This window comes from Cotesia glomerata, linkage group LG3 (assembly GCF_020080835.1).
Source record: "Cotesia glomerata isolate CgM1 linkage group LG3, MPM_Cglom_v2.3, whole genome shotgun sequence".
NCBI lineage: Eukaryota > Metazoa > Arthropoda > Insecta > Hymenoptera > Braconidae > Cotesia > Cotesia glomerata.
In genome coordinates, this window is record NC_058160.1 from 7,171,908 (window position 1) to 7,199,120 (window position 27,213).

General features: G+C 31.3%; 2 protein-coding genes and 2 long non-coding RNA genes across 7 annotated transcripts in view; 1 reads left to right on the forward strand and 3 right to left on the reverse strand.

Moving 5' to 3' along the window:
- Nucleotides 1-16,277, reverse strand: LOC123260998 (CREB-binding protein). 4 transcript variants are annotated; one of them, XM_044722422.1, is made up of 17 exons: nucleotides 14,843-16,277; nucleotides 13,367-13,522; nucleotides 11,378-11,634; nucleotides 10,916-11,293; nucleotides 9,513-9,888; nucleotides 9,106-9,420; nucleotides 8,694-9,017; nucleotides 7,270-8,599; nucleotides 5,859-7,035; nucleotides 5,609-5,766; nucleotides 4,540-4,620; nucleotides 4,330-4,464; nucleotides 3,760-4,236; nucleotides 3,473-3,638; nucleotides 3,047-3,223; nucleotides 2,481-2,945; nucleotides 1-2,253 (listed from the first exon to the last, which is right to left on the reverse strand). In XM_044722422.1, exons 1-17 carry the CDS (start codon nucleotides 14,922-14,924, stop codon nucleotides 247-249), a joined length of 8,061 nt encoding a protein of 2,686 aa, XP_044578357.1. In that variant the 5' UTR covers nucleotides 14,925-16,277; the 3' UTR covers nucleotides 1-246. The 4 variants fall into 4 exon arrangements, with proteins under 4 accessions (XP_044578357.1, XP_044578356.1, XP_044578358.1 ...); XM_044722421.1 differs by having other exon boundaries at nucleotides 4,540-4,650; XM_044722423.1 differs by having other exon boundaries at nucleotides 4,540-4,650; nucleotides 5,859-7,007; nucleotides 7,263-8,599.
- On the forward strand, nucleotides 14,693-25,094 carry LOC123261053. The gene is made up of 3 exons (XR_006508603.1): nucleotides 14,693-14,719; nucleotides 19,961-19,965; nucleotides 24,964-25,094. It is a non-coding gene; the product is annotated as an uncharacterized LOC123261053 (long non-coding RNA).
- On the reverse strand, nucleotides 17,826-19,770 carry LOC123261045. The gene is made up of 3 exons (XR_006508595.1): nucleotides 19,642-19,770; nucleotides 19,208-19,306; nucleotides 17,826-18,537 (listed from the first exon to the last, which is right to left on the reverse strand). It is a non-coding gene; the product is annotated as an uncharacterized LOC123261045 (long non-coding RNA).
- LOC123261034 (membrane-associated progesterone receptor component 1-like) overlaps nucleotides 22,922-27,213 on the reverse strand; it is a 5,201-nt gene continuing 909 nt past the window's right edge. The window contains exons 2-3 of the mRNA XM_044722508.1: nucleotides 26,595-26,744; nucleotides 22,922-24,854 (exon numbers count right to left, since the gene is read on the reverse strand). Of these exons, the coding sequence (XP_044578443.1) occupies nucleotides 24,739-24,854; nucleotides 26,595-26,744 (266 nt within the window). The 3' untranslated portion in view covers nucleotides 22,922-24,738. The remainder of the gene's footprint in view (nucleotides 24,855-26,594; nucleotides 26,745-27,213) is intronic.

The window sequence follows — 27,213 nt, forward strand, 5'->3', positions numbered from 1 at the left end:
TAACATTAATAAAAATAATTATTTTAATAATAATAATAAGTAATAGATAGTTTACAAATCTACAGTCGGGAGAAAGACCGCAGGATATAAAAAACGAAATTGCATTAGAGTAGCAATAGCGGATTAAATTTCACAGTGGTCATCTCCTTAAAACATTTGTCACAAAACACGGAATTTACCAGCGTTATATTGACATTTTGTTCGTCGATAGTCACTATTTATAACTGGTTTTATAGATAATAGTCACTACAATCCTTCTACAAACTTGGAAAGTTGATCTTGCGGCGTCATTGGTGTTACTTCACCAGTTTCAGCTCCACCTGCGTGTAGCATCATTTCACTGGGTCCTCCTAATTCATGCGCTGGGGAATGCGTCGGCGTACCGTGAGGTGGATGATGAAGTGGTGAAGGTACAGGACCCGCTCTAGGAGAAGGTACCGGTTGATTACGAGGCGAAGGCACAGGCCTCGGCGATGGATTTGGTTGAGGCGAACGAATTGGCGGTGGCGATCGTACAGACTGCATTAGTTGCTGCTGCACCGAAATTCCAGGTGGTCCCATAACACCTTGTGATCCAGCAACAGGCGACGGAGTCGGTTTAAGACCAGGTTGTCCATAAGCTTGTTCATTAAAACCACCATAACCCAAATGTGGCCTCATTGGCCTTTGTTGCCCATAAGGCGGTGCTGGTGGTTGGGTAAACGGTTGCTGAGGCTGCTGTTGCTGTTGTTGTTGCTGTTGTTGCTGTTGCTGTACCGTATGTCTCTGCATCGTTAAAACTTGTTGTTTATGCCACTGCGGATATTGAACACCAGTCACCTGACCCGATTGCTGCTGCTGTTGTTGTTGTTGTTGCTGTTGCTGATTTATTAGCGCATGAAGTTGCATTCGATTTGGTTGCTGTTGCTGCGGTTGCTGCTGCTGAGTATGCTGAGGCTGAAGTTGATGCTGTTGTTGTTGCGGTAACATATGTGACAAGCTAGATTGTTGCTGTTGCTGCTGCTGCTGTTGCTGTTGTTGGTGTTGTTGCTGCGGCTGTTGCTGTTGTTGAGGTTGCCCCGGACCCATTTGTCCAACAACTCCACCATGCTGACCAGTCTGAGCTTGTCGTTGTTTTATAAATGCTGCCATTAAAGGTGGATTACTCTTAAGTATATGTAGTATCTGGTTTTGTTGATCTGGAGTACTAGGACTTCGTAGCGTTTGCATAAGCTGTTGTAGGGCTTGTCTTTGCATCGGTGGCCCACTGCCTTGACCTTGAGGACCTACTTGACCAACGGGTCCACCAACAACGTTAGCTTGTCGTGGCATTTGACCGGCTATGTTCATTGCTGATTGCCCTTGATGCTGTTGCGGTTGCATTATTTGCTGTGGAGCTTGTGGACGGAGACCTGGATTTTGTTGCATTACAGCATTAGGTTGATACCTCGGTGTCCACTGATCCATAGAAATTAGATGAGTACCACCGGGATTTGTCATTTGTACTGGCATTTGCCTTTGCATTTGTGGAGGTGGCATCACACCACCACCTTGGTTACCAACATTTACACCAACTCCAACAGGCGCAACTTTACCATAGTTACCATGTGGAGTTTGCTGCCTTGCAGCTTCTTCTTGTACTTGTTTAACCACTTGAAGAACATGAGCTGGTGGTGTATGTGCACTTGGTTTATGACCAATACCTGGCTGATGAGGAGAGGGTAAATTCGTCGGACTGGCTCCGGGCTTCATCGCGACACCAGCAGCCATTACAGCATTTGACGTTGGCTGGCCACTTTGCATACCACTAACAGGAGCTGTTGGTCTTGTGTTCATCACAGCCATACGTCTTCTTAATAACTGTGCCTGTTGTAATCTCTGCTGTAATTGTTGCTGTTTTAATTTGTGCTTAATATTTGAACAGAATGGTACAAGACATTTTGTTTCTTGGCAATGTTTCGCATGGTAGCAGCATAATGCAATGAGTTGTTTACAAATTGGACAGCCACCGTTTGTTTTTCGTTTACAAACTTTGGTATGTGTAACAACTCTCTTCATCTTTTGACAGCTAGGTAGTCGACAATTAGCGTCTCGACACTGACACGCGTGAACCAACGATTGTATACATCTTTGAATAGATAGTTTTCTTGCTTCCTGGGGATTCGCTTGTTTAGCATCTGCAGGTGATGAACCATCATCCAAGTCTAAACCAAGTTTCTCCATGAGATGAGGATGATCATCTTTTTCTTTACAACTTATACAAAGATCAAAGTCCTGAAAAATAATAATTCATTTATTAGAAATTATTTTATTTGGATTGAGTGAAGTTTTTATGAAACAATTTGAAAAAAAATTTATTTTTTAGAAAATTAAATCAAATTATTTCCCAGTTAAATGAACTACAAATATGATTTTATTGTCATCAATTCAACTCTATCAAAATCTTTTTTTGTTTTTACGTATATGTAAAGAATATATAAATTTTTGGTTTTTATACTTACATCACAAACTGTACAGTGATATCTTGTTTCAACATGACTCTTGCAGTTGTTACATGTGTATACAAATTTGTCTTGACCTTGATTATGTAATTCATACAACATTGACATTGAACTAAACTTAGCTCGTCTAAGAGATGAGAATTCATAATGCTTTTCTCTCGCCATCGTAAGGAATGCATCTCGTCCGTCCATAAGATCACAATTAATAACAGGATCAGGATCTTGAATTGATGCTAAACTAGCTGCACTTTGAGCACTATGTAATCTAATTACAAAGAATACTTCTTTGTGTTTTTCCATAGTAGCAAAAATTTTTGCAGAAAGATCATTGCCTGTTTGTGGCGTATTTGATTTTTTGCTATTTTTACGTTGATTAGCTTTAGATTTATTAGACTTTTTCGCTTTTTTCTGACCCTTCTTTTTGCCATCTGGACCCGTCTCAGAGTCATCAGTTAATGAGAATATCTTTGGAGAAAAAAAAAAAAAAAAACAATTAAAACTAACATCTAAAAAATGTTTCAATACCTAATAATTAAAAACAATTTGTTAATTTTCATTATACTTACAGCATTTGCGGCAGCAGCTGCTGCTTCAGCGGCTTCTGCTTGTTTTCTTTTTTCTTCTTCCTCCTGATCGAGCTCTTTTATGCTTTCCTCCAGAACGTTTGGCCAGAAATCACCTTCGAAGTAAGGCAGATCAGCAGCAGAAGATAATTTATCTTCCATCGCTTGTTTAAGAATATCCTAACAGAAAAAGGAAAAATTAAGTTTCATTATTATATTTTGTGAAAAGTTGATGTAAAAATAAGATTTTTAATTTCAAGAAAATGTATCCTGACAATCTTATGCTCATAATTCATTAAAAAAAATAAGAACATTAGCTTATGTCTGAAATTAATTTAAGTCTCTTTTGACAGCCATTTATGTAAAGTTCACAAATAGTTAACACAGAGACTAAAATATGAAATGACAAAAAATTGTATATAATCTTACCTTATAATCAAGTACTATTCTTTCAACCATTCCTTTATCGAGCATTTTCTTATACCATTCTTGTAATCTCTTAGGTTTTGGAATTTTTTGTTCTGTAGGGTGGCAGTGGAAAATATAATCATCTCCTTCAGATGGTGGACAAGCCCAAATATGAGCCATTGTATAACTGAATTAGGGATACGAAAATAGTATTATTAGATTAATTATGTAATTAAAAATTAATAGGGTGTAATTCATGATAAACTCGAATTGTTATACAAGTTGAAAAATAATGATTTATAACTTACCCCAGTTGCTTAGCATAATCCAAATATCCAAGAAGAATTTCATGATAAACAGCAGTCCTAAATTGTTTAGGTCGGAAGAAATGTACAGAGTCCAAATACGCGATATACACTCTCCTAGTATTGGGTGGCGTGCATTCACTTCCGTATTCTTGAACATGCATACCGAAGAAACAAACATCCGTACCGTCAACTTCTTCGAATGCAAATAGTGCTTTTGCACGGTAAGGAAATTCACCAGGCATATCACCATTTTCAACAAATCTACTTCTCATACCAGGTTTAACTTCAACAACTTTATCACTTGATGCAACGACACGAATTGCAACTTCACCCGCGCCAGCCTCTTTTTTCTTCAAGAAATTATTAACTCTTGTTTCTATATAAGTTCCTAACTTTGTAACTGGCAATCTTTTAGCATTAAATTTATTCTCTTTTCGTTTTTGCCCCTTCTTTTTGAGACAATTATCACAGCTAAATCTAAATAATAAAAACACATTTTGTAATTAGCTCAAATTTAAAATAAAACTTGAATTTCTCAATTAGAAACGATAAAAAAAAAAGTAAACTTACCCTAATGGCCAAATCGATTCCATATGAAGAACACAAATTTGGTGAACTTTCCTACCACAATCATTACAGATGACGAAAGGTTCTAATTCCAAATGATCATTTTTCATCTCTTGAAATTGTTCCTTTTTTATTGCCCTATTAAGTAATAAATATTAATTGTAAGTAAATTTAATAAATAATAATGTATATAAGTAACAAATAAATACTTACGTTTGTGGTTGCGTCGGATCATCACCCAACGTCACAGTGTCACCGGGAATGTCATTGAAACACTTTTGACAAAACGTGTATCTGTTGGAAACAAGACCATAAGCCTTTAGACTATAATTCCAATATTTATTGGTTTAATCAGTTAATTTTGTAACATCCAGTTCATCATGGTGATGTTATTTAATAAAATCCAGTTGATGATTGTCCATAATGCAAATGAATTATAAAATTCAATTATATATAATATTGGTTTTATAGTTGTCCAGTATAATTTTACAATTGCCAATATGATTATTTATCCCAATTTCCAAATATCATTATTTTTTCAATATATAATGAATATTAGTGTATGTCCAAGGCAGAATTGGGAATAAATAAAAGAACACACCACAAAATTTTAAGGGCCAAGCAACAGACGAGGATGTGTGTATGAGTGAGTGTGCAGGCACGTCCATGGTAGTAGAGTGAAGGTAACATATAAAGAGAATAGTGCATATGTTAGAAGTGATTTTAATGAGCAAGCTTTTATGATTGCTTTTGAATTAATATTAATAAAATAACTAAAATATCAGATTAATAAAGATAAAAAATATGTTGGTCAGGGGACTGGTTTACTACAGTACTATTCAACTGTTATAAACTAATTAACCTGCCTTTTTCATGTAGCGCATTTGGTGGTAGACAATTTTGTACAACTTTAAAATTGTCAAATAAATCAAGTGCGCTAATTTATTTTTTTAGAGCATTAATTTTATCTAAGGATAGAGACCGATAATATGATCGTGAGCTTCCGAAAAAATTTTGGAGCAATAGTGGGATTCGAACCCATGTCTGGCCGATACTCAACTTTGAAAACTTCAACGTTAGCCACATGGCTACGAGACCCGATTATACAAATGACAAATATTTAAATCATTAACCAAATTATAGTGTTAAATGGTAGCATGAAGAATTAATAGAAAAAAGCATAAATAATATTAAAATTAATAACGGGTAAAACAAAAATAATAAGCATAAACATAAAAACACAATATATAATTAAAAATAAAATAAATTTTCTAGTACTGACCTATTTTTGTAGGAATAATACTTTGCATCTCTTGGTATTGTACAAAGCTGCTTCCCATAACAACACAACACCTGAGGATTAAAGGTATATTTCCTGCCGCAACAATAGCCCAATGCTTGCATTACTGGGTCAATTTCTTGTTCAAATACTTCCGACAACTATGAAGTAAGCAAAAAAAAATTTAATTAACTATTTAATATATAAAATTCATCACAATTTATAATATAATTATTGATATAATTAATTTTACCTTTGTACAGTATCTGTAGACTCGTGATGTTTTACGATTATAAAGCCATGCATTATCAAACATCATCCAAACATCATCGACATACTCCCAAGGATCGCTGTACTGACCGGTGTCAAGCTTCCTTTTAATAGTAGAGAGATCCATTGGGTGCTTGACAATGTCAAAGTAATCTGGAATTCCCAGTGCTGGTGGATCAACTGGCTGTCTGAAAGGCAATGACTCGGGATCTTGACGATATAGTTTTTCCAAAGTTGGCATCAACGCCTGTCTTAATTCATCTGGTTTGAAAAGACAAAGACGTTTTTTGCTATCTGAGGTTCCACTAGATTGAATAGGTTCAGGCATCATGGGTTTTATGTCAGACGTAGAACCATCATGACTGGACATCGGTGTAACTGGTTCCTCTTTGATATGAGGCTCTTCCTTGATAGTGCCATCTCCCGACGACTCTTCCATAGGTTCTTGTTTTATTTCTGTTTTAATAACAACATCATTATTAATATTCTTACCACCATCCATTCTGTGATTTTCTGAACAGTCTTCTTGTTTAATCTCCATTTTAATATTTTCTTCTTTAATAGAGTCCAACTTTCCTTTATTATTATTCGTAGGTGGACTGGGTGAGTTGTCACGATCGAGAGCAGCTGTGATAGCAGCCATTTGCGAAGACATTGAAGAACTTCTGGGTGCATTTAATGCTGCTCTTTCTTGTGAGGTCATACCTTTGCCAAGACTAGCCAGACCGGCAGGTGATGGTGTCGTACTTGGATGAGGAGGTGTTTGATTTGATATCATCTGATTTGGTGTCATTAAAGAAGGAACAAGTGGTGTCGAAGGCGTTGAAGCGACCGATTGTGGACCGTTTGTCATAGGCGCTGGTCCAGGACTAGGTCCACTTGATGATGAAGGCGCTATCGTTTGAGGTGTATTTACAGAGATTCCATTATCAACTGGTGTTGTAGCAGACAATGGTCGAGTATTTGTGAACTGTTGTTGATTGCTTTGCTGCTGTATAGTACTAAATGGTGATGGAGCTTGAGGAATACTCGCAGCATTGACATTCGGTATAGGGGTACCGACTTGTTGTTGCTGTTGTTGTACTTGTTGTTGCTGTTGTTGAACTTGTTGCTGTTGTTGTTGTTGTTGTTGAGCAGCTTGTTGTTGTTGTTGTTGCTGTGCAGCTTGTTGTTGTTGTTGTTGTTGTTGTTGTTGTTGTTGTTGTTGTTGTTGCTGTTGTTGTTGCTGCTGTTGTTGTTGCTGTTGTTGTTGTTGTTGAGCTTGTTGTTGCTGTTGCTGAGCTTGTTGTTGTTGTTGTTGCTGCTGTTGTTGTTGTTGTTGTTGCTGCTGTTGTTGTTGTTGTTGCTGTAATTGCTGTTGCTGAGCTTGTTGCTGTTGCTGTTGTTGTTGTTGTACAGCTTGAGCCTGCAACCTCGCTTTCATCAGCTCTGGGAATTGAACAGGAGACGTGTTCGGTAAGACCGCTGTACCATTAGATGTCGGGAACTGACTAGTTGTCGCTGACGTCGATGATGTCGTTAAGTTTGCCTGCGGCATTTGTTGTGCAAAAGGAATGAGAGGATTTGATACCATAGGTGCATTTGATGCGACTTGACCGTTTGGACTAGGTCCAGGAGGACCTACTAGCATATTGGACTGCTGTTGCTGAACTTGTTGCTGTAATTGTTGTTGAACCTGTTGTGTAACTTGCTGCTGCTGCTGCTGTTGTTGTTGTGATTGTTGTGATTGCTGTTGAGTAAAAGGCATACGATTGTGTTGCATTGCAATCCCTTGAATATTGCGTAATTGATCAATTCCGGGTGAAAGACTTCTTAACGTAGGTGGAGCTGCCCTTTGAGGTACAGCAGCTGGAACACCTGGTGGGGGAGCAATAGCTCGTAATCCAGGAGCAGCAGCAACTTGTGCTTGAGGCTGTTGTTGTTGCTGAGCTAATTGCATTTCTTTACGCTTTTGACGTTTTTCTTCTAGCTCTTTTTGAATTTTATAAATTTTTTCCGCCAATAAATGATAATACTCGGATCGTGAATTAGCCATTTCATACATATCACCTTCAACTTTTCTCGCGTACGCCACTAAATTATGTAATCTTTTATCGAACATTGCTTGTGGATCTGGAGCTGGAAATATTGCTTGAACTAATTTATGAACAAGATGATTTCTGAGATCTGGCGTTACTGATTGATGCCATTCTTTTGTTCCTTGTACTGGAGTAGCTGTTACTTGACCCGGCTGAAGACCACCAGGTAATTGTAAATTTGTCAATCGATTTTCATTTGATAAATTAGGCTGACCTGAATCATTAAGACCAAATAGTGTATGCATATTAACAGCTTGCTGCTGTTGTTGAAGATTGGCAGTCGCCGCTACTGCCACGGCAGACGTTGGACCCGTCGTTGAAGCTGATTGATTAGTACTTACGGCTACAGTCGTTGGATCGGAACTTAATGGAAGAGATACATTTGGTGCGACGGATTGCACTTGATTAACTACCGATTGACCTGGACTTTGCTGAGCTTGAGGTTGTGCAAGTCTTATTCCCGCAGCCATCGAACCAGGAGGACCAGGCATACCCGGGCCAGGCATTCTCACACCACGACCCACTGCCTGATTAGATAAAATACCAGGTGCCGTCTTTTGACACTGTATCATACCCACAGTTTCAAAAGGTTTTCTTATGTCGGGATTTGGATTTGGTTGGCTATTTGGCTGGTTTGTTACCACAGCTGGAAAAGATTTTTTTAAAGGTTATTTTCAAGTATGATTGAAACAATAAGTGGAAACAAAAAAAATAATAATTATTATTAAATAAATACAAACCAGCACGAGAATTAGCAGTCTTGTTTTTGTCCGCTTGTTTGAGTGGTAAGCAAACAGGACAATCGCTCTTTTGACACTGTTTCCAATGAGTGATGATCTGTCTGGATGAACTGCAATGTGGTATTGTACACTCCTTGCCCTCTTCACAGGTCGTCATATGAGTCAGTACATTCTTCATAGTTTTGCAGTGGGGCAGCGAACATTTCCACGCTTCACCGTTGGCCTGGCGTTCTCGTATCTGGCATTTGTGGGCGTGGAGCAGGAGGACGAGCTGCTGCTGGATTAGTTTACGGTGCTCTGGATCATGAGTAGAAGATGTAGAACCTGGTTATTATGCACCGAGGATCATTTAACATACAATAAATCGTCTTATAAAAAGAACGATTTTTTGATTACTACAACTAAAACATACCGGATTGCGTACTTCCACCAGCTACTGGTCCCTGTGTTGCTTGTTGAGGATCCGGTTGACCACCCGTTGGCGCACCGGACTGTGGTTGAGCAGGACTTGGGGTGGGCTGTTGACTTTGCTGGACCATCCCTTCTTGACCGCTTATGACGTTTCCAACACCGATTGGCCCACTTGGACCACCAGGACCGCCAAATCGTCCGACAGACATGGCTCCCATGTTAGATCCGACTCCTCCTCTTTGAAGGGGGGCAACTACGCAGACAGGATTGACAGCTCGTACATTTACTCTAGTACCTGGACCGCTTCCAGGGGTACCTATCTCACAAGCATATATCAAATCCGCATACCAAATCGTTTATTCTAACCATTTTTTCCCTAGCTAAAAAAAATATAAAAATTTTGCTTACCATATCCGTATGGGCTTGAAACACCCATTTGACCCATATTTTGAATATTTTGCATGTTAGGTGGTGCTTGCATCCTTGATCCACCTTGCCCAGGACCTACAATACCTCCCTGATGGACTTGATGATGAGGACTTTGACCCCGAGCTTGGTTTACCATGTGAGTTTGCTGTTGCTGCTGCTGTTGCTGTTGTTGTTGAGCTTGCTGCTGTTGTTGGACTTGCTGCTGTTGCTGAACTTGCTGTTGCTGTTGTACTTGTTGCTGCTGTTGTTGCATGACTACTCGATTAATTAATCCTGGACCATTTTGCATTTGAGTAACACCATGAGGACCCTGTGGATGATGAACTCCTTGTGAATTTGGACCCATCATTGTCACCTAATTAATCAGAAAATCAAATATTTCAGTGATATAAAAATTCATATTGACATTGGCATATGGGTGATTCTCTGTAAAGACGTCTTAAATCTGTACAAAATTGTCCGACCAAATTATTTTTGATTTTATTAGAAGAAAAACTAACAAGGGCTACAAAACTATCAGCTTAATAATAATAAATACACAGCTGATTTAATTTTTGCTTTTTCGATATTTGTGTATCTTTTGCCATATAACATGACAGGAGGCTGTTTGCCAGGGGACTGTTTTTTTTTTTTTATCAAATTGAGAAAAATCAAGCAAACTATTTCAATGCATTCAACTTTTCAAGTTCTCAATGAATGTGTACATTAATTAGAATAATATTAAGACTTATGGATCCAATTTTATAAATAAATTATAAATAAAAATAGTTGCCAGGGGACTGAGTTTTGAAGTGGCCCAGACACATATTTCCAGCACAAACGGTGCTTTGACACTAAATAAAATAGCGATAAAGCGCTAACAGCCCTATGGTTATTAACTTAAGACTAGTTAGATCTTTATAAACCTTACAAAAGGTAAAATAACACGCTGGATTTTTTTTTTGGCTTTGAACTTCTGGCAGGGGACTGTTCTTAGAATGTCTGGGACAAACTTTGATTTAATGAATTTAATGAAACAAATTAATTTTCGGTACTTTTTATTGAAGATTGTTAGTTAACTAATTAAGTTTATAAACATTATGGACCAAATTATATATTATGGTCGAATAATTTAAAATTTAATCTTAAAGTTTTAATTTTGGGAATGGGACAGTCCAGGGTTTGTTATTTTGGTGGTTTACGAATTTATAGCAAAAAAACCAAAATTTATTTCATTTTAGTTTTCAATGCTCCAAATAGAAATGTTTTTTTACTTTCGTAATAAATTTTTTTAGTAACAAAATAACAATTTTCCTAATAAAAAAATGGCTGGGACAGCAAAAAACATCCTTACAGAGAATCACCCATATAATAATTGATAAAAATGAATAAATGAAACGTACCGTGTTTAAAGGTTGTTTGTTTAAGCTGTTAGCAACAATCAAACCACCACCAGCCATTCCTCCTAAATTATTATTCCCCGTGGCGCTACTAGTCATGACTAAACTAGCATTCATACCACCAGGCATTGACATAGCTGGATTACTACCAGCCATACTCATTGACGGCTGAAGACCACCCATAGAATTCACTATGGACATCTGATTGTTGGCTAACGAGCTTGCTATACTACTTGGCAAATTTCCCAAGCTCACTACCATTTGTTGATCTACAACCCCTTTAGATACCGAAACATTCGGTGGCGACTGCATGTTTGGACTTTTACTGCTCATTGTCCCAGCAGCCATAACCAATGAATTCGGTACGAGACTTTGCTTATTCTGTTGTAAGAAACATTTTATTTATAGAATTAATATTTTTATCTTAAGAACAACGTATTATTACTTGAAATTTTTAAAGCTTACCTGCTGTTGAATTAGATGATGAGATAGCTGCTGCTGTTGTTGTTGCTGCTGTTGTTGTTGAGCTTGTTGCTGTTGCTGTTGTTGTTGTTGTTGCTGTACATGTTGTCGCAATTCCGAATCAAGTGCACCATTTTGTTGTCCTGGTCCAGGGCCTGTTGCCGGTGGTTTTTCAGCTGCTGAGCTCCAAGATCCCGATGAAAGTAAATCGTCAGGAAGGTCATTTTCGAGGTCATACATATCATTGTTTGTTATGAAATCTGAAGAATCATAAAATAATTAGAAAATCACATAGTATTTTATTATTACTTGTCTTAATATTATTTTATTTTTACTTCTTAAAATTATTTTTTTCTAAAGGTTATAATCAAGTCATTCAAGTTATTGAATTTAAAATTTTAACTTTGAGTATATTCATAAAGAAATATTTAAAATAAAACTCTAAAAAATTTTCAAATTTAGTAAACAAAATTTATTTATTTGATTGTCATACAATATGCTGGATTTAAAATATTGTAAATAAAATTAATGATGTGCCATGAGGTACCAAGGTTATGTTAGTAATTTAATGAAAAAAAATTAGTACCGTCACCATAGATTTTGATCCAAAGCTTCAATACGTTGTTATATTATTTTTAAATAAAAAAATAAAAAAAAATTTAACCGGGAATTTAATGAACAAAAAAAAGTATGCAAACAAATGTTATAAATGAAAAATATAACTAGCATAACACAAAGGGCACTCGAACCCAAGATTATTTTTTGGCAAATCTAAAACTAAAAAAAATAATTAATTGTAAATTATTATTATTATTATTATTAATATTATCATCATGATTTAATGATCACAATTGCGATTGGGGGTGAATAAAATAAAAAAGCATAGAATAAATAATAATTTACAGTAACAAAGTATGTCTACGTTATAATTAATCATAATAATAATAATCATAATAATAATAATAAATTTTTGAAATAATAACAATAATAATGATAATAAATAAGTAATATGAATAAATAAATATGTAAAAATAAATTAAGACATGAGACATACACCGCACGAGAAAAACTTAAGGGAGCTACAGCAGATAAAATAATTAGTTTTATATAGTAAACTCGTGCTCAACTATTAAAAAGCAGCAAAGCTACGATATACAAACTATACTATATAAAGAACCATGCTTAGAGATTTAACAGTAATTTTTTTCTGTTTATGTATATCAATAATAAATCTAAACCGAGCATAAACTAACTAATAATTTATAATTTAAAATAATCTTCAAGTTAATAATTTGAATATTAAAAAAAAAGTAAAACTTATAAAAAGTTATTTTATTTTTTTAGTATATTTCATAGGGATACTGTAATTTAAAAAATTATGGATTTATTAATGAAATAATAGAATAATTATATTTTTTATTAAACAATATTTGACCTCGTTGATTCGCTGAAATAATTTGATGTTAATTTTTTCCGTTCCTATCAAAACAACCTGCTTAACCCCATGAATAAAAAATGAAATTCTAAATTAGTATAATGACAAATAATTATTTACAATCGATGTACTGCATCGATCGTGGTACCTAAAAAAAAACCATTACAACAATTGTGGATAAAAAATTCGAAGCTCTGTGAATGTTTGCCGCATGTCTCTTAATTTTATTCTCATTTTTAATTTTATTGTTGGATTACCCAGCATGAGAAGTGTATGATTACGATGATAAAATAATTTTACTTTTTTTTTTTATTTCTTCTCTCCCGTTGGAGTTATTAACATTATCATCATATTTATTATTGTTATTATTATTATTATTATTATTATTATTATTACTACTATAAATTATTTAATTGCGGCAATGAAATTTAGAATGAATAATGGTTACGGTGATATAATGGGAAGACAAACGAATGATTTGCTTTTTCACTGATAACGCTTGAATTGTCACACGTTTTTTTTTTTTATTTTCATTTTTTGTTTTTGTTAATATTTACTTCTCCTCTGGGTGGTATTGTTGTTCCAATGTTGCTGCATCTGATGCTGTTGCAGATGTAGTTGCTGCGGCGGACCCTGCATTTGTTGTAAGTTACCACTGCCACCTCCCCCGTAGTTTGAATAAGCATGGGGCATCATTAGAGACGCCATACTCACTACATGTATCATAGTTTATGATTTTTAAATAAAAATTTGATTTTTCCAATTGTTTAAAATTAAATTAAATATTTTTACTCTTAATTAATTTCTTTTAACTTATTGTTTTATTTTTTTTTATTTACTCCAAATTTTAATCAAAAGAAAACTTTAGGTAAAGATTTTGTTCACAATAGTAGTCATTACTTTCTTGAGTAAAATTAGTAATTTTTTTATTATTAACTCACTCTAAATTGATAATTAAGTATTGATTGATAAAAAAAAAATACTAGAGGCTTAAATTAATTTATGTTTTTACAACTACTCAAGATACTAATTGAAATAATAAGTTTTTATCGGTTAATAAGATTAAAGTAGCGCTGGAATGAATAAATTGTTCCAAAAGAAATAATAGTTAGTGCATGGCTCATGCAATAAAAAATTTTTTTTTAACCGGAATATTGTCAAAATGCTTTTATAGCACATCCAGCATGCGCTACAGATTTTTAATTTATTAAAATCAGAGATAAATAGAATTATAAAAAATAAACAAATTTTAGAGAATATGCCAATAAATTTTTTTTTATTTTTTTACCAATATCAAAAAATGTAGACGTTAAATAAAAGATTAACAATATATAAACAATGATTTTAAAAAACTTATCTAAAAAACATGTATTAAGTATTTAATTTTTGACATTTCAGTTAAAATGACAGTCTGAATAAAATAAATTGGCATTTATCATGTACTTGTTCTTGTAGATTTATAAAATTCTAAATCATTACTCAATGAATAAAAACAGTAAAAAAAAAATACTACAAATGTTAAGTTGCAATAATATTAAATTTCACTAAAAAAGCTTTAAAAAAAAAAAATTAATAACTTAGCTTCAAATCTAACGTCAGATTAAAAATTAATAAAAACAATTCAAATAATATTTTATTAGAAAATGTAATTTTTTGTATAATTGATTTTAATAAAATATAAAACCATGACTTAATAATTATAATTTACATGATAATTTAAAAAAAAGTTTCAAAGATTTTAGGAGAAACAATAAAAAAAAAAGACACAAATGATATCCGATAGAAGTGTAACAGGTTGGAGATAACTCTTATTGTAGTTGAATCGCAAAGAGACATAAACGTTATCCAGGTATTTTTATCCATCCTTTAGGTTATCCCGCGTCAACATTAATATTTTTTTAACAATAACAGTATATTTAAAAAAAATCGGAAAAAAAAGGATTAAAAGTAATTTACTTTATCCTAGCAATTTTAAAACAAGGTATATTAAAACTGGGAAAAAAAAAAAATAAAAAAAAAAAAAAATTGCTCACCAGAAGAATCAGAGGGACCTTGAAAAGCATCTCCAAGCTTTGGCCGCTTGGTCGGCGGTCCATCCACTAAGTGGTCGGCCATTTCCTCAGAAGAAATAATCTCCAATATAATCAGACTAATTAAATAGACTTAATGTCACGGTAGCAGATCACTGCGGTCCTCAAAACACCAAGTAAATGGTGGTGATGTTGATGACGGCAATGACGACGACGACGATGACGACAAAATCCAAAACGCTAAACTGGACTCCACGACGCGATAGCGGTGGCGGCTAGACTTGGAGCCGCCGTAAAGGTAATGAATAAATCGGAGATTCAGATGATAAATAATTTAGCGACGACGACGACGTTAGTTCGGCGTAGTCGGGTACGCGGTGGCAGGTCTTTTTCACCGCATAACAAACATATTTAAATTCACTAAAATAACAATTGTAACAATAAGCGCGGCGCGCAAAGCGTCCTTGTACATGATTTACTGCAACATCAGCCATCGGGCATCCTCAGAGTGTTTTAAAAAAAAAATTTCGGAGGGCCCGCTACTCCGAGGAAAACTCGGCGGGCCACACTCCACGACAACCGTGACTGTTGATTTCAGCTGCAATAGCAGCAATCTTTTTTACACTATATAACTAAATCACCAGCTGATATATATATGTATGTATGTATATATATCTATCTATATGTGTATGTATGTATGTATATATATGAATAAATATAAATTTACATATATGTATTGAAGTATATGTACTGTGTGTATGAGTATATATGTATATTATACACACTAAGAGTAGATCAAGTTGAGGACAGCGATGGTGATGGTGATGTCGACGGGTACGACGATGACGACGACGACGTTTCACCCAGACGCTTGCACTCGTAAAATAACCACTGGATCAGTTGTTTATTGAAAACACAGTCAGTCAACTCGAACGCCTTGACTTGAGGTACCTTTATGTTAATGAAATAAAATGCACTTGTTATTAATAATAATAGTAGTAATAATGATAATAAAAAAAGCACGAGTCAAATTTGTAGTGACACCAAGACACCACGCACACCAATCATCCTGTGTCACACTGGCTGGGTGCACGCCGCTAACAGCTAGCAGCGACGATAACGCACTCAAGGGCCGCTGGCACCATCTTAACTATCTCCACCTCCGGAGGCTCTTCCATGTACCGTGTACCTCTCTCTCTTGCTAACTTAATGGGCGCGCGAAATTGACGCAAACGAGATGAGTCTTGTATATTTAACTCACACGTTTTATTATCAAACAATACGATACTTGGTAATTGCAATCACCTTACAGCATCGTCTCATTGAGACAGCCAGTACACTAATTTTCACGAAATAAGATACGCCGATGGGATTATAGACCGTGCGAGTCGATCGGCTAACGTAAAATGGCGGCGGCTGTTGACGACAAGTTTTTCTACGCTTGTCAGAAAATGCCCGACTACTCTCTGTTGAGTAGAGGTCGCCTCAGCTAAACACTCTCATTGGCGAGACTCACCACGTGACTTTATTAATCATTCTTATTGGCTTCAACCACCCGAGGCCATCATCGCGACGACTGCACTCACTCTTCCGTTCATTTAGAACTAGCTTATCCTTCCCGTCTAGTCTTCTCAAGTCCATTCAAATAGTATAGTAAGTCATACTTCAAACTCCAAAACATTACGAACTAATGTTTACATTTTTTATTTTTTTTTGAACAATTACTGTCAGTCAACAAGTGTTTTCAATTGTTTAATTCATTTCATTATTTTAATAAAATGAACGACCTTTAACATTTATTGTTGTTTATTCAAATAACAAAACTGACAAATACTTTAATTTTAATTTAATAATAATTACATCAGCAGTCATTTGATCATGAAAACAGAGTTAGCTGACATCTAAAAATTTTTGTAATTTTTTTTATTAAAAAAATTATTACAAAATTTTTTTTTTTTTTAATTTCATTTGTAAAAAATTTGAAAAACAGTAAGTGCAATTAAAGAAAAAATATTTTTTAGTTCTAATTTATTAATTTAAGCAAAATCAAAAATGTCGGCTAACTTTATTATTATCATTTAATCATTATTTAGTTTCTTTTAACAAATAATTTTGTTTTAAATTAATTTTGAAAAAAATTTGCATCTATGTTTTTTTTTTTTTAATTCTTACATGTGAATTTTTTTTTTTGAAATGTTTTTCAATTAATTTATTTTTTAAAAGAAGTCATAAAATGACAGCTGTTTGTTTATTTTATTATCATATTTAAAAAAATTTATCAATACTAATAATAATTTTAACAAATTTTATTTTTTATTTAAATGTTTTACAGTAAATTATTATATTTTTATAAATAAATAATAAAAAAAAAATATTAAGTAATTAATTAACACAGATTAAAAAATTACATTCTTCAAAATAAGCTAGTATTTGAAAAATAAAACTTTGAATTAAAAAAATTATAAATATTTTGTATTATTTTTCTATGTTTACATAGAATAAAATTAAAATTCATTCAATAAATAGTTTTCGAAACAAAAATAAGACGAGAGTAATTGGTAATAAAAAAATAAATATAAAATATAATATAGCATAATAGTATAAGCAGAGTTGCGTGATACGCAATGATCGCGCTTGTTACTGTGATTGGTGAATGAGATCAGATGGCCGTAAGTGCGATGTCCCGACGTAAGATGGCTAAATTTCACTGATCCCTTTTGACTCGATAGTTGATCTCTTTTCATTTCACTTTGTGCATATACCTTTTATCTTCTGTCCTCCACATACTACTACATTGTATCCTATCCGCAAGTAGAGTTGACGTGACCCTAGCAGGTGACCGGACAAGGTCATGTAATATATAGGTCGAAATTTTATTGTTCTTCCATGGAAACAAAATTTCAGCGCTAACCATGAAAATTTTTCACACTTAAAAATGCTTAATTAATTTCCTCACACAATAATTGAAGTTTACTTTATTACCAGCAGGTTTTTAGTTTTATAAGTAAAAAGTTAAGTATGAAAATTATTTTGATCTTTATTGTTTATTATAAACGTCAGACAGTAAACCAATATTAACTATTGTAATTTTACTAGTAGAAGTAAATATTTTGATCAACTGCAGACATTTGATTTGCCGTTAATAAACAATGAAGGTAAATAAAAGAATAATTGAATAAAATGGTTAATAATACAAGAAAAGAGAAGGGGTTCGCCATGCGCCAGATTGCCTCCCGGAAAAAGAGACGTGCGAACGGCACGCGACTCGACACAACGGGACGCGATACTTACAATCAGTATATATATACATAAACATAGAAGTAGAGTTGATTGAACATTTATACATTTACATACATGTATGTAATTGTGGCTGGTGTTAGCGGTATTATTGTTTGTCAATTTCCTACAATGAATTATACTACTATATGGTAAACGAAGGCGAAATTAGTGTATTATTACATGGCTGATCTTGTAGTTGTAGCCGGAGTGTCAACAATTAAGTTAATATAAACGATGTGACAGCTTTGCGCTTAGCTGGCTCTTGGCTGCCGTAGAATACAAAGAAGGAACCACTACATACATGCTCGTCGTGTAGCTGTTTAACACTCTCCAAGCTGGAACTCACTGGAGACTGGACTGGGTAGTGTACCCTCTATCTCAACTTGGGTACTTGGGTGTCTCTGGCCTGTAGTCGCTGTCTGGAACACAAAGTGAAGCCGTGAATAAAGTCGTGACATGACGGCGTGGCAGCAACTACTTGACAAACATCATACACTCAGTTATACCCGTTATATACAACACTTTGCTTTCTGCTTTCCATTTTAGCTCTTTGTGGTCCAAGACCTCCAAGACTATTCGTACTGTAATATACCTATATGTATGCACATATATCGCATATTATCTACCTACAACAACTAAAAGAGAGGGAGAGAGAAAGAGGATAAAAAATACGTCAAGATTATTTTTATGTGTAGGTGAACAGGAGTTAAGTTGTGAGAAAGAGATTGTTTTCACTTCTTATTGCTATCCAATTGCTATCTCTATCTCACTAGCTTCACGTTCGCGGATTTCGAAATGCACTCTGGGAGATCTTCAATGCTACATTATGTTATTAACTGGAAATTATTTTTTATTTTTAATAATGAATTATTATTTTGTGTTATTAATTCTTTCATAACTCCGAAATGAAACGTCAAATACTTTGATCGTTAAAAATTTAAGACACTGAACCCACGCTACCAGATATTTTATAATTTTTTATTTTTTCAACATGCAAATTATAGAAAAAAAAAATAAATTTATAAAATATCTGATACTATTTTTAGGATCAAAATTTTATTATCAATCTATAATTAAGGATATACTTACGTGAAATGTTCAAACAAAACGTAATTGAAACGTTGACTTTCAATCGTCGGAAACAAAGAGTCGTAAATTTTAATCTCATATTGACTTGATGAAAAGTCTCTGTAAAATTACGTGAGATTTATAAAGTTACGAATATTTTATATAATTTTTTGACTTAAATTAAAAAATAGTGAACATTTTAAATATTTCTCTGTACATCAGCTTAATAATTTTTATTTTAAATTGCTAAAGATTTTTAAATTAGAAAAACATAAAGAGTAATCACAGATGACAGATTGTTTTGAAGATTGCTTTTACAAATAAATTTGTAAGTGATAATATATACATACAAAAATATTTTTAATAAAAAAATCAATATTCATAAAAACGCTTTTATATTTCTTAAGTTAACACATAAAATTATTAAAGTGTACTTTATTTGAAAATTTTTTCACCCTTAATTGTAAATAATTTATCCACTAATTGCGTCTGATGGCGCGACGTTGACCTAATTTTGCAATAACCTATTTAAATGCTAAGGAACACAATATTTAGCTGTAAGGAATGTATTTCATATTGTCCTACTTAAATATATTTTTATTCAAAATAATTTACGCGTGCGAAAAATAATAGAATTTTTGGATATATCTAATCATATAAATAACAGAAGGTAAATTTATTTTATATTGTGATTTTGCGGTAAAATGAAGAATAATTTATTTTCAAGAAGAAAAATTTTTAAAAAGCGCTAGGCAGTAAATTAAAAAGACCTAGATTAAGTTATTAAATTTAATCGTAATTATTCATTATGTTTATAACAACTATTAGTACAAAATAGTTATCCAAATTATAAAATAGTAAACTTAAAGTACCCTTTAATATTTATGTATAAATTTAATACTGTACTCAATAGTTCAAATTAAATATTATCTTATATAGATGAAGCATCAAATAATTTAATATTATATATGAAATAAAAATTTGGATGAATTTTATTTGAGAATATCCCTAATTATTAAGTCAAATAAATTTCAGAGTTCAATCATTTAATTGGTTGCATAAAGTGCATGTCTTCCACTCAAAACTCCTAGTACGGCCGACACATTAAAATTACAAAAATAAGTTCAAATTTGACAGGATTTCCTTTTACTTTTTGGGCCCTATTTTGTATAGGTGTGTAAGTGTAACGATATAATACGCCTTGTTATCACAATTTCGACTGCAACCTTATTGAATTTTTATATAACTTTAGTACCCTTATTTTATAAGGAAATTTTTCTGTTGAGTTCAAAAATTTAATCTTTAGTCAAAATCGATTCTAGTATTTGAAAGCTATCTAACAAATAATCTATAAGATAAGTTTTTCTCTTCCATAAAATTTTTAAATTCTTCGACCTAACGATTTTTGATCGATGGAATTGTTCAAAAGATATCGTAGTCGATGTAGCGAAAAATAAATGTATGCTTTTTAAAAAAATACAGTTTAATTTTACACAACAAATTTTATGAACCACGCTTGGATCAAATTTGTGTTAATTTTTTATTTTTTTTTTTACATGTGACAACAATTTGTCTAAATTAAATTTTCGTTAAGAATGAAATAAATTTTTTTTCTCAATAATTCCAATGTGATAGAACCTACAATGGTTATTACTTGATCAAATGTATCATATATTCAAGATATTTATTTATAATTTTTTACATATATATTAGTATTGAATTATTATATAATATATAATATTATTTATTAAACATTATGGTGTTAATTTTAATTAAATATAATTTGAACATCATCAAAACAAAGCAATTAGAAATTTTCCAATTTATTTCAAAAATATTATCTGCTATCTTTTGGAATGAAGCTAGCCTTTTTTTATTTCATTATATTATTTCCACCAAGTTCCTGCCGCAAGGGATGAAATCTGATCGATCGCCTCCACCCTCTTTTAAAATTCTCTAAGTAGACTTGCGCGTGAAATGTGTTCCCACGAAATGTTGTAGATACATCAAGTAAAGTAACACTCAAGTATTGTTACTGATAAAATTTCTTCCTTTTTTAAATTAATTTCAATTAAAAATTATTGTCATTCTCATTTATAATCGCTAAGAAAACATTAACGAGAATCCAGTTTGTTGATTTAGACGCACGCTGAATTCTTATCAAAAAAAAATTTAGAATTTTTTCTCTCAACATTTTCGAGTATTTATACTGAGCATGAAAATTCGATCTATGTATATACATATATATTTATTGTAATTACTTATTTACAAAAAAAAAAACAACTTTAAAACTTTGCTAGTATTATATAGCGCAAAAGTTTTTTTTATAACAATTTTTAAATGAAAATTTTTTTTTCTGAAAATATAAATAAAAATAAAGTTCGTAACGTATAATATTTTTTATCCGAGTCATTTTTGATCAATAATTGTTAAAGTAATTCAGAGGTACATTATTCACATGCATAGTAATTAACTTTATTTTATTTTTAATTTTTATTATGTCACTGAAGAAAATTATAAAATTTCTTATCATTTCAAAGTAATTGAAATATTACATTAAAATAAGAACTTTAAAAGTTTAGGAGCGCTTTATTTTTTTTCCTTCATAAAGTTGGATAAATCTATCATATAAATTTTTATAAATGCACTATGAACAGTAAATTAATTAAAGAAAAAATGATTAATTCGTTCAAAATATAATTTTTCTAAATAATGTAAAGAAACGTTTATTGAAGTAATACCGTCCGAACAAAAATCAATATCTTAGGTTAAAATCTTTACAATTTATAATATAAAGTTCTATTTTTTTTAATTTAGATAAAATTTTTTTTATATTACTAACTCATGAATAGTAGTAGGTCTATATTGAAGAACATATCAAACGTTCAAGTGTGAGGTAACTTTACTTTCTTGGAAAAATTATGAAGAGGTAGAACAGTGAATTTTTAATTTTCTCAGAGAAAAATATGTGCTGATCAAATTAAAAAAAGTTTCAAAATTTTATATCTGAGAAAGTGCTCAAGATTTTTTTAATGAAAAAAAAATTTTACCTGAATGTTGTAAATTTTGAAACTTATCTGCATTTTTTTATCAATGATTCCATATAGTTTTAATTAAAATCTTTCAATTTTTTCTAATTATTGTAACACACCATAACTACTCCTTCAAAGTTTGAAATTCATTACTTTATCTCTTTCAAATATGACTAGAAAAATTACCAGATTGTCTCACACTTTACATTTTTCATAGCAAATATTTAATCCACAGACATATTTTTAAAGTTAAAAAAAATGATTATTATGATCAATTTTAACCATTCATAGAAAAAGTATTTTATCTTATCGTTATAAAAATTTGGACGCTATTTTTCGTACAACAGTTTTGAGATGCACATGGCAAGAATTATAACTAAACATATCAATGCTTATATTTTAATTTGAATACATAAGTAATTCTTCGAATTTAATGGTGAAACTATGGTAACATGTTCTCAAGATATTCATCTAACATTTTGAAAGAGTAAGAGAAATTAGTTTTAAAAAAGCCTCGTAGTTCAAAATAAGTACAAAGTATAATGATTTAAATAAAAATTACAAAAAATATAATTAATCATAATTTTCCGAAAAACTTCATGAACCCTATATTATTTATACAATTACAGTATATTTGTAGCATTAGAGTTATTTATATAAACAATAAAATTTTATTATTATTTGTTGTAATAATGAAGATTAATTTTAGTGTTAATAGTTTTCTTCTCTGGTTAGAAATATTTATTTGGGTAATATGTTATGTTAAAACAAGATGTACCAGTAATACATAAATATAAACCTGTACAAAAAGTCCAATGTTAAAAAATTACAATGTTTTACAATATTTTCTGCTCTATAAATTTCGAATTTCCTTGTTCAACGGAAGACAGAAACATAGGAAATTACAAGCGAATAAGATACCAAATAATTTCAGAGCTTTGATTATTCATTGGGTAAAATCAAATTAAAGCTATAATTAATTAACAAGTGTATTATATTAAAGTTTACAAAAAATATTTTCTTAAACAAACGGGGAAGTTATGGCAATTAGTTATACATTTAATAATATATCCAGAAAATTGATCGAAAAGTCATTCAGTTCGATAATTAGAAAAAAAGAAAAACAAAATAAAATTTTTCATCAGATGTCCATATTATAAGGCCTCAGGAATTATTAGTGAACGTTCTTAGAAGAATATCCATAGATTATTTATTAAATTTGTTTTAAAAAAAGGAAAACAACCTATTTTATTAATCTAGTATTTATTAAAAAATATCTTCATGCCTGATGGTCCTAGTCCATAAATATTATAATAAAAATGAAAGACGGTGAAAGTTTTTATATTGACTTGAGGTCAATGTATTCACCTATTTTCGTGCAGTTTTAAGATATTGTTAAATATTTAAAATTAATAAGCCATCTTTAAGTAATTATTTTAAGCTTCAACCATTTTTAAAATTTGAATCTAAATATTTTTACTCAAAAATAATAATTAGTTTCAATTCACTTTGTCATTAGTTATTAATTACTATAATTAACTAAACCTATTACTTGTACAGCAAATTATTTAATTCGATGATACAAACAAAATGTGCACATTTTAAAGGTGCAAGTGATGTTTTTTTTTTTTTTTTTTTTTTTTTTTTCATTATGCTTCAAACATTTGTTATAAAACACACCTTGAGGTAGTTTTTAATTTAAAGAGCCATAAGAGAATAGATCTATCGTTACATATACATACTTTTATATTTATCTCACTTTTAAGACTGATTTTATTCAAATTATTTATGTTGAGATGTTTTAGAAAAAAATATTTATGCAATTAATTATCAAATGTATACAAAGTCTTAGCAGTTTAAAAAAATGTTTTGTAAAAAATTGACAAAGTGTAAAATTTCTTGATTATTATTTAAATATTTATAAAATATATCGTAATATATACTCAAAAAATTGATGAAAATTTTGATTGAATTTTTACATTGGTATTGAAAAATATTCCGGTGGTCAGTACATGTTAACACATGCAGCATGAAATTATTTTAACAAAAAATACTATTATTCAAACATCTTATTTGCAACTTATTAATAATGTTCATTTCTCAATTTTTAATAGACTTAAACATACACAAATAAAAAATGAAAAATCATCAACCATAATTATGTACCAACAAATTAAAGTAAAATGTACAATTGTTTTAAGAAAAATGACAAAATATATAACTTTAAAAAGTTATAAAAATTCTCATAAGTAATATTTATATCGATTTTCTTTTTTTTTTTAATCAGTACACATAAATTATTTCAAGAATTTAAAAAGAGTCCACATCGTTATTACAATTAAATTAAGTTTTGTGTTATGAATACCCGTTTAGGATGCGTGTATATTTTCACACAATTAATTGGTATTCTGTTATTTTAAAAATTATTAATTGAGAAACGATGATATCTACAATTTTCACATAGATGTGTGACTGATGTTTAATATTTCTCAACAAGGTTTCCATTTCGTTTTTGAATGGTCAATCTTCCTTTGATTTAACGTCGGATTCTTGCTGGCTACCTTCATCTTCTTCATCAGAATAATTTGTTGGTGCTTCACCAGGTTTCAGCAATTTACCAACGTAATCATATCGTTCTATAAAGTAAAAATAAATAATTATTAAGTCTAATGTTGTGAATTTATTAAAGCAAATTCCTTGAGTTTAATACTCATTTAAATAATGCTTGTGCTGAACAGACCAAAGAATATCGCGTGCCTAAAGGTAAAAGGACTTATAACAATTTATGCGCCCTTTTACCTTTGCAAAGGTAAAAGGGCGCATATTTTTTTTTTTTATTGCCAATCGAGTAGTAGACACATTCTGCGCTTAAAATTGAAAAAAAAAATTACAAAGGTAAAAGGGCGTATGTCTTTAATTATACGCCCTTTTACTTTTAAGAGTTCGAAATTTTGGTGATCTAAAGGTGAAAGGGCGTATAATTTTTTTTCGGCCAGTTTACAAAAGAACATATTCGTAGTTTAAAAATGTAAAAAAAAAAACTATCTGTGGTAGCAGCGGCGTAAAACCTTAACTATACAATTTTTTAAAGTTAAAAAAGAAAATATATCTAAAAAACGCCATTTGACCAAACCTGAAATGGAAGGTATACAGTAAAAAATTTTGCGTCATTGCGTCAAAAAACTTAGTGTTAAATATTTAACACTTTTATGTGTAAATTTAAAACTTATTCTGTTAAATCAACACAAAAAAGTGTTAAATATTTAACATAAAAATTTTTAACACAAAATTTTTTAACGCAATGACGCGAAATTTTTTACTGTGTAGATTTCACTGAATGATATTCTTGATTAAATAACGTACATAAGTCGATGGTACTACACATTGCCTGAAAATAGTTCAATTGCAATCTTAACTTTGAAAAAATAACTAAAAATGGTCAAAATGTCAATATTATAAACGTCGAATTATTCATTTTAAGAAATAGTTATGATAAAATTTGGATTCTGGATGCTTGATCATGATGGAACAGCTGTTCTGTGAACGGCACCAGTAATTATATTCAATAGGGCGATTAAAACGGGAAATTTCAAAATATTTGAATATTATCTGTCATTGTGATTTTTTTTATTACTTAATTTTTACGTAATTTGTCTTTGATTGATTTATTTGCTATTTGTTTATATCAAACTTTTTATATGAGGCTGTTATTTGAGTATAACTTGTCTTGTGAAACCATTATTTAACATTTGGTATAAAAAATACAATTTTTTTTTATGCGCCTTTTTACCTTTAAGTAGTACTTTTCTTAAAGGTGAAAGGGCGTATGTCTTGAGATACGCCCTTTCAGCTTTAGGATACCAACTTTTTTTTTACAGATTTTTACGTTTCAGACAATTTCGAACCGAATGGCAAAAAAAAATTTTTTTATACGCCCTTTCAGCATAAATCCTTATTAACCCTTAGCTATAAGTCCTTTTACCTTTAAGCACGCGATATTTTCCATTGAAAATATAAGTTAAAAAAAATTTAATGATTGAAAAATTAAAAATAAACTCAAATAATTGAATATATTCAAGCTATTGTTACGTCAGATTCGACCTATGATCTCATAAATAATATATGATACGTTACATATCATTATAAGAGTATAAACTAGTACCTAATGGCGAATAAAATCACTAGACTGAAAAATAAAAAGATAATTGTTGGCTACTTCAAATTGAACATTACTCTTTGTACATTTTATTTACTAATAAAACGACAATCCTTGACAGCCGATATTAACCGCATTCAATAAATTATTATAGAATATTCAAAAAACTACAACTAACAACTTATTTTATTCATTTAAAAACTTCATGATTCAGCATTACCTTTAAATTGTTCCTCCCACTCTAAAATAGAATTCATTTCAGTAGTGTTAAGATCACTTAAATCATCATATTCATCTTTGCCTGGAACTACTGAAAATGTGGCTAATCCTCTACTGGCATCACGCCCTCCAAATGCAGCATATGGTCCATCTGTATTTGAAAAAAAAAAAAAAAAAATAAAATAAATGAAGTTAAAAAAAGATTAATGAAATAAAAACAAATAAAATCACAATATAAATAGAGAATAGTGTTTGTAATATATTCACGACAATCCTATAACCAATACTACTCCACTGATTATTTTTATTCTCTCAAGCGTAAAATAACTTGATGGTATCCACTTGGATCGAATGGTAAAAATAAGTTTACCAAAGTAGATAAAGTTTTCATTAAATTATCAATTAATATTTTAATAATTATTGATTTTTATTTAAATTTGCCGAGAATATAAATACAATTATTTGTCATTTCGTTAAAAATAAATAATTAAAGTCGATAATTCCAATCAATCAATACATAAAGTCATTGGGAAATGACGCAAATACATGCATCAATTATTAACACGATGGTATGACTGAATACACTCATCATCGAGCAAAAAAAACAGTTATTAAATCAG

What these genes read in the sequence shown, in the direction of transcription:
- LOC123260998 (XM_044722421.1), bottom strand. Translation starts at nt 14,924, where the DNA reads ATGGCCGACCACTTAGTGGATGGACCGCCGACCAAGCGGCCAAAGCTT. An exon ending in AGGTCCCTCTGATTCTTCTG is followed by an intron (nt 13,523 to 14,842) that starts GTGAGCAATTTT and finishes TGATACATGTAG; the next exon opens with TGAGTATGGCGTCTCTAATG. An exon ending in ATCACTGTACAGTTTGTGAT is followed by an intron (nt 2,254 to 2,480) that starts GTAAGTATAAAA and finishes ATTATTTTTCAG; the next exon opens with GACTTTGATCTTTGTATAAG.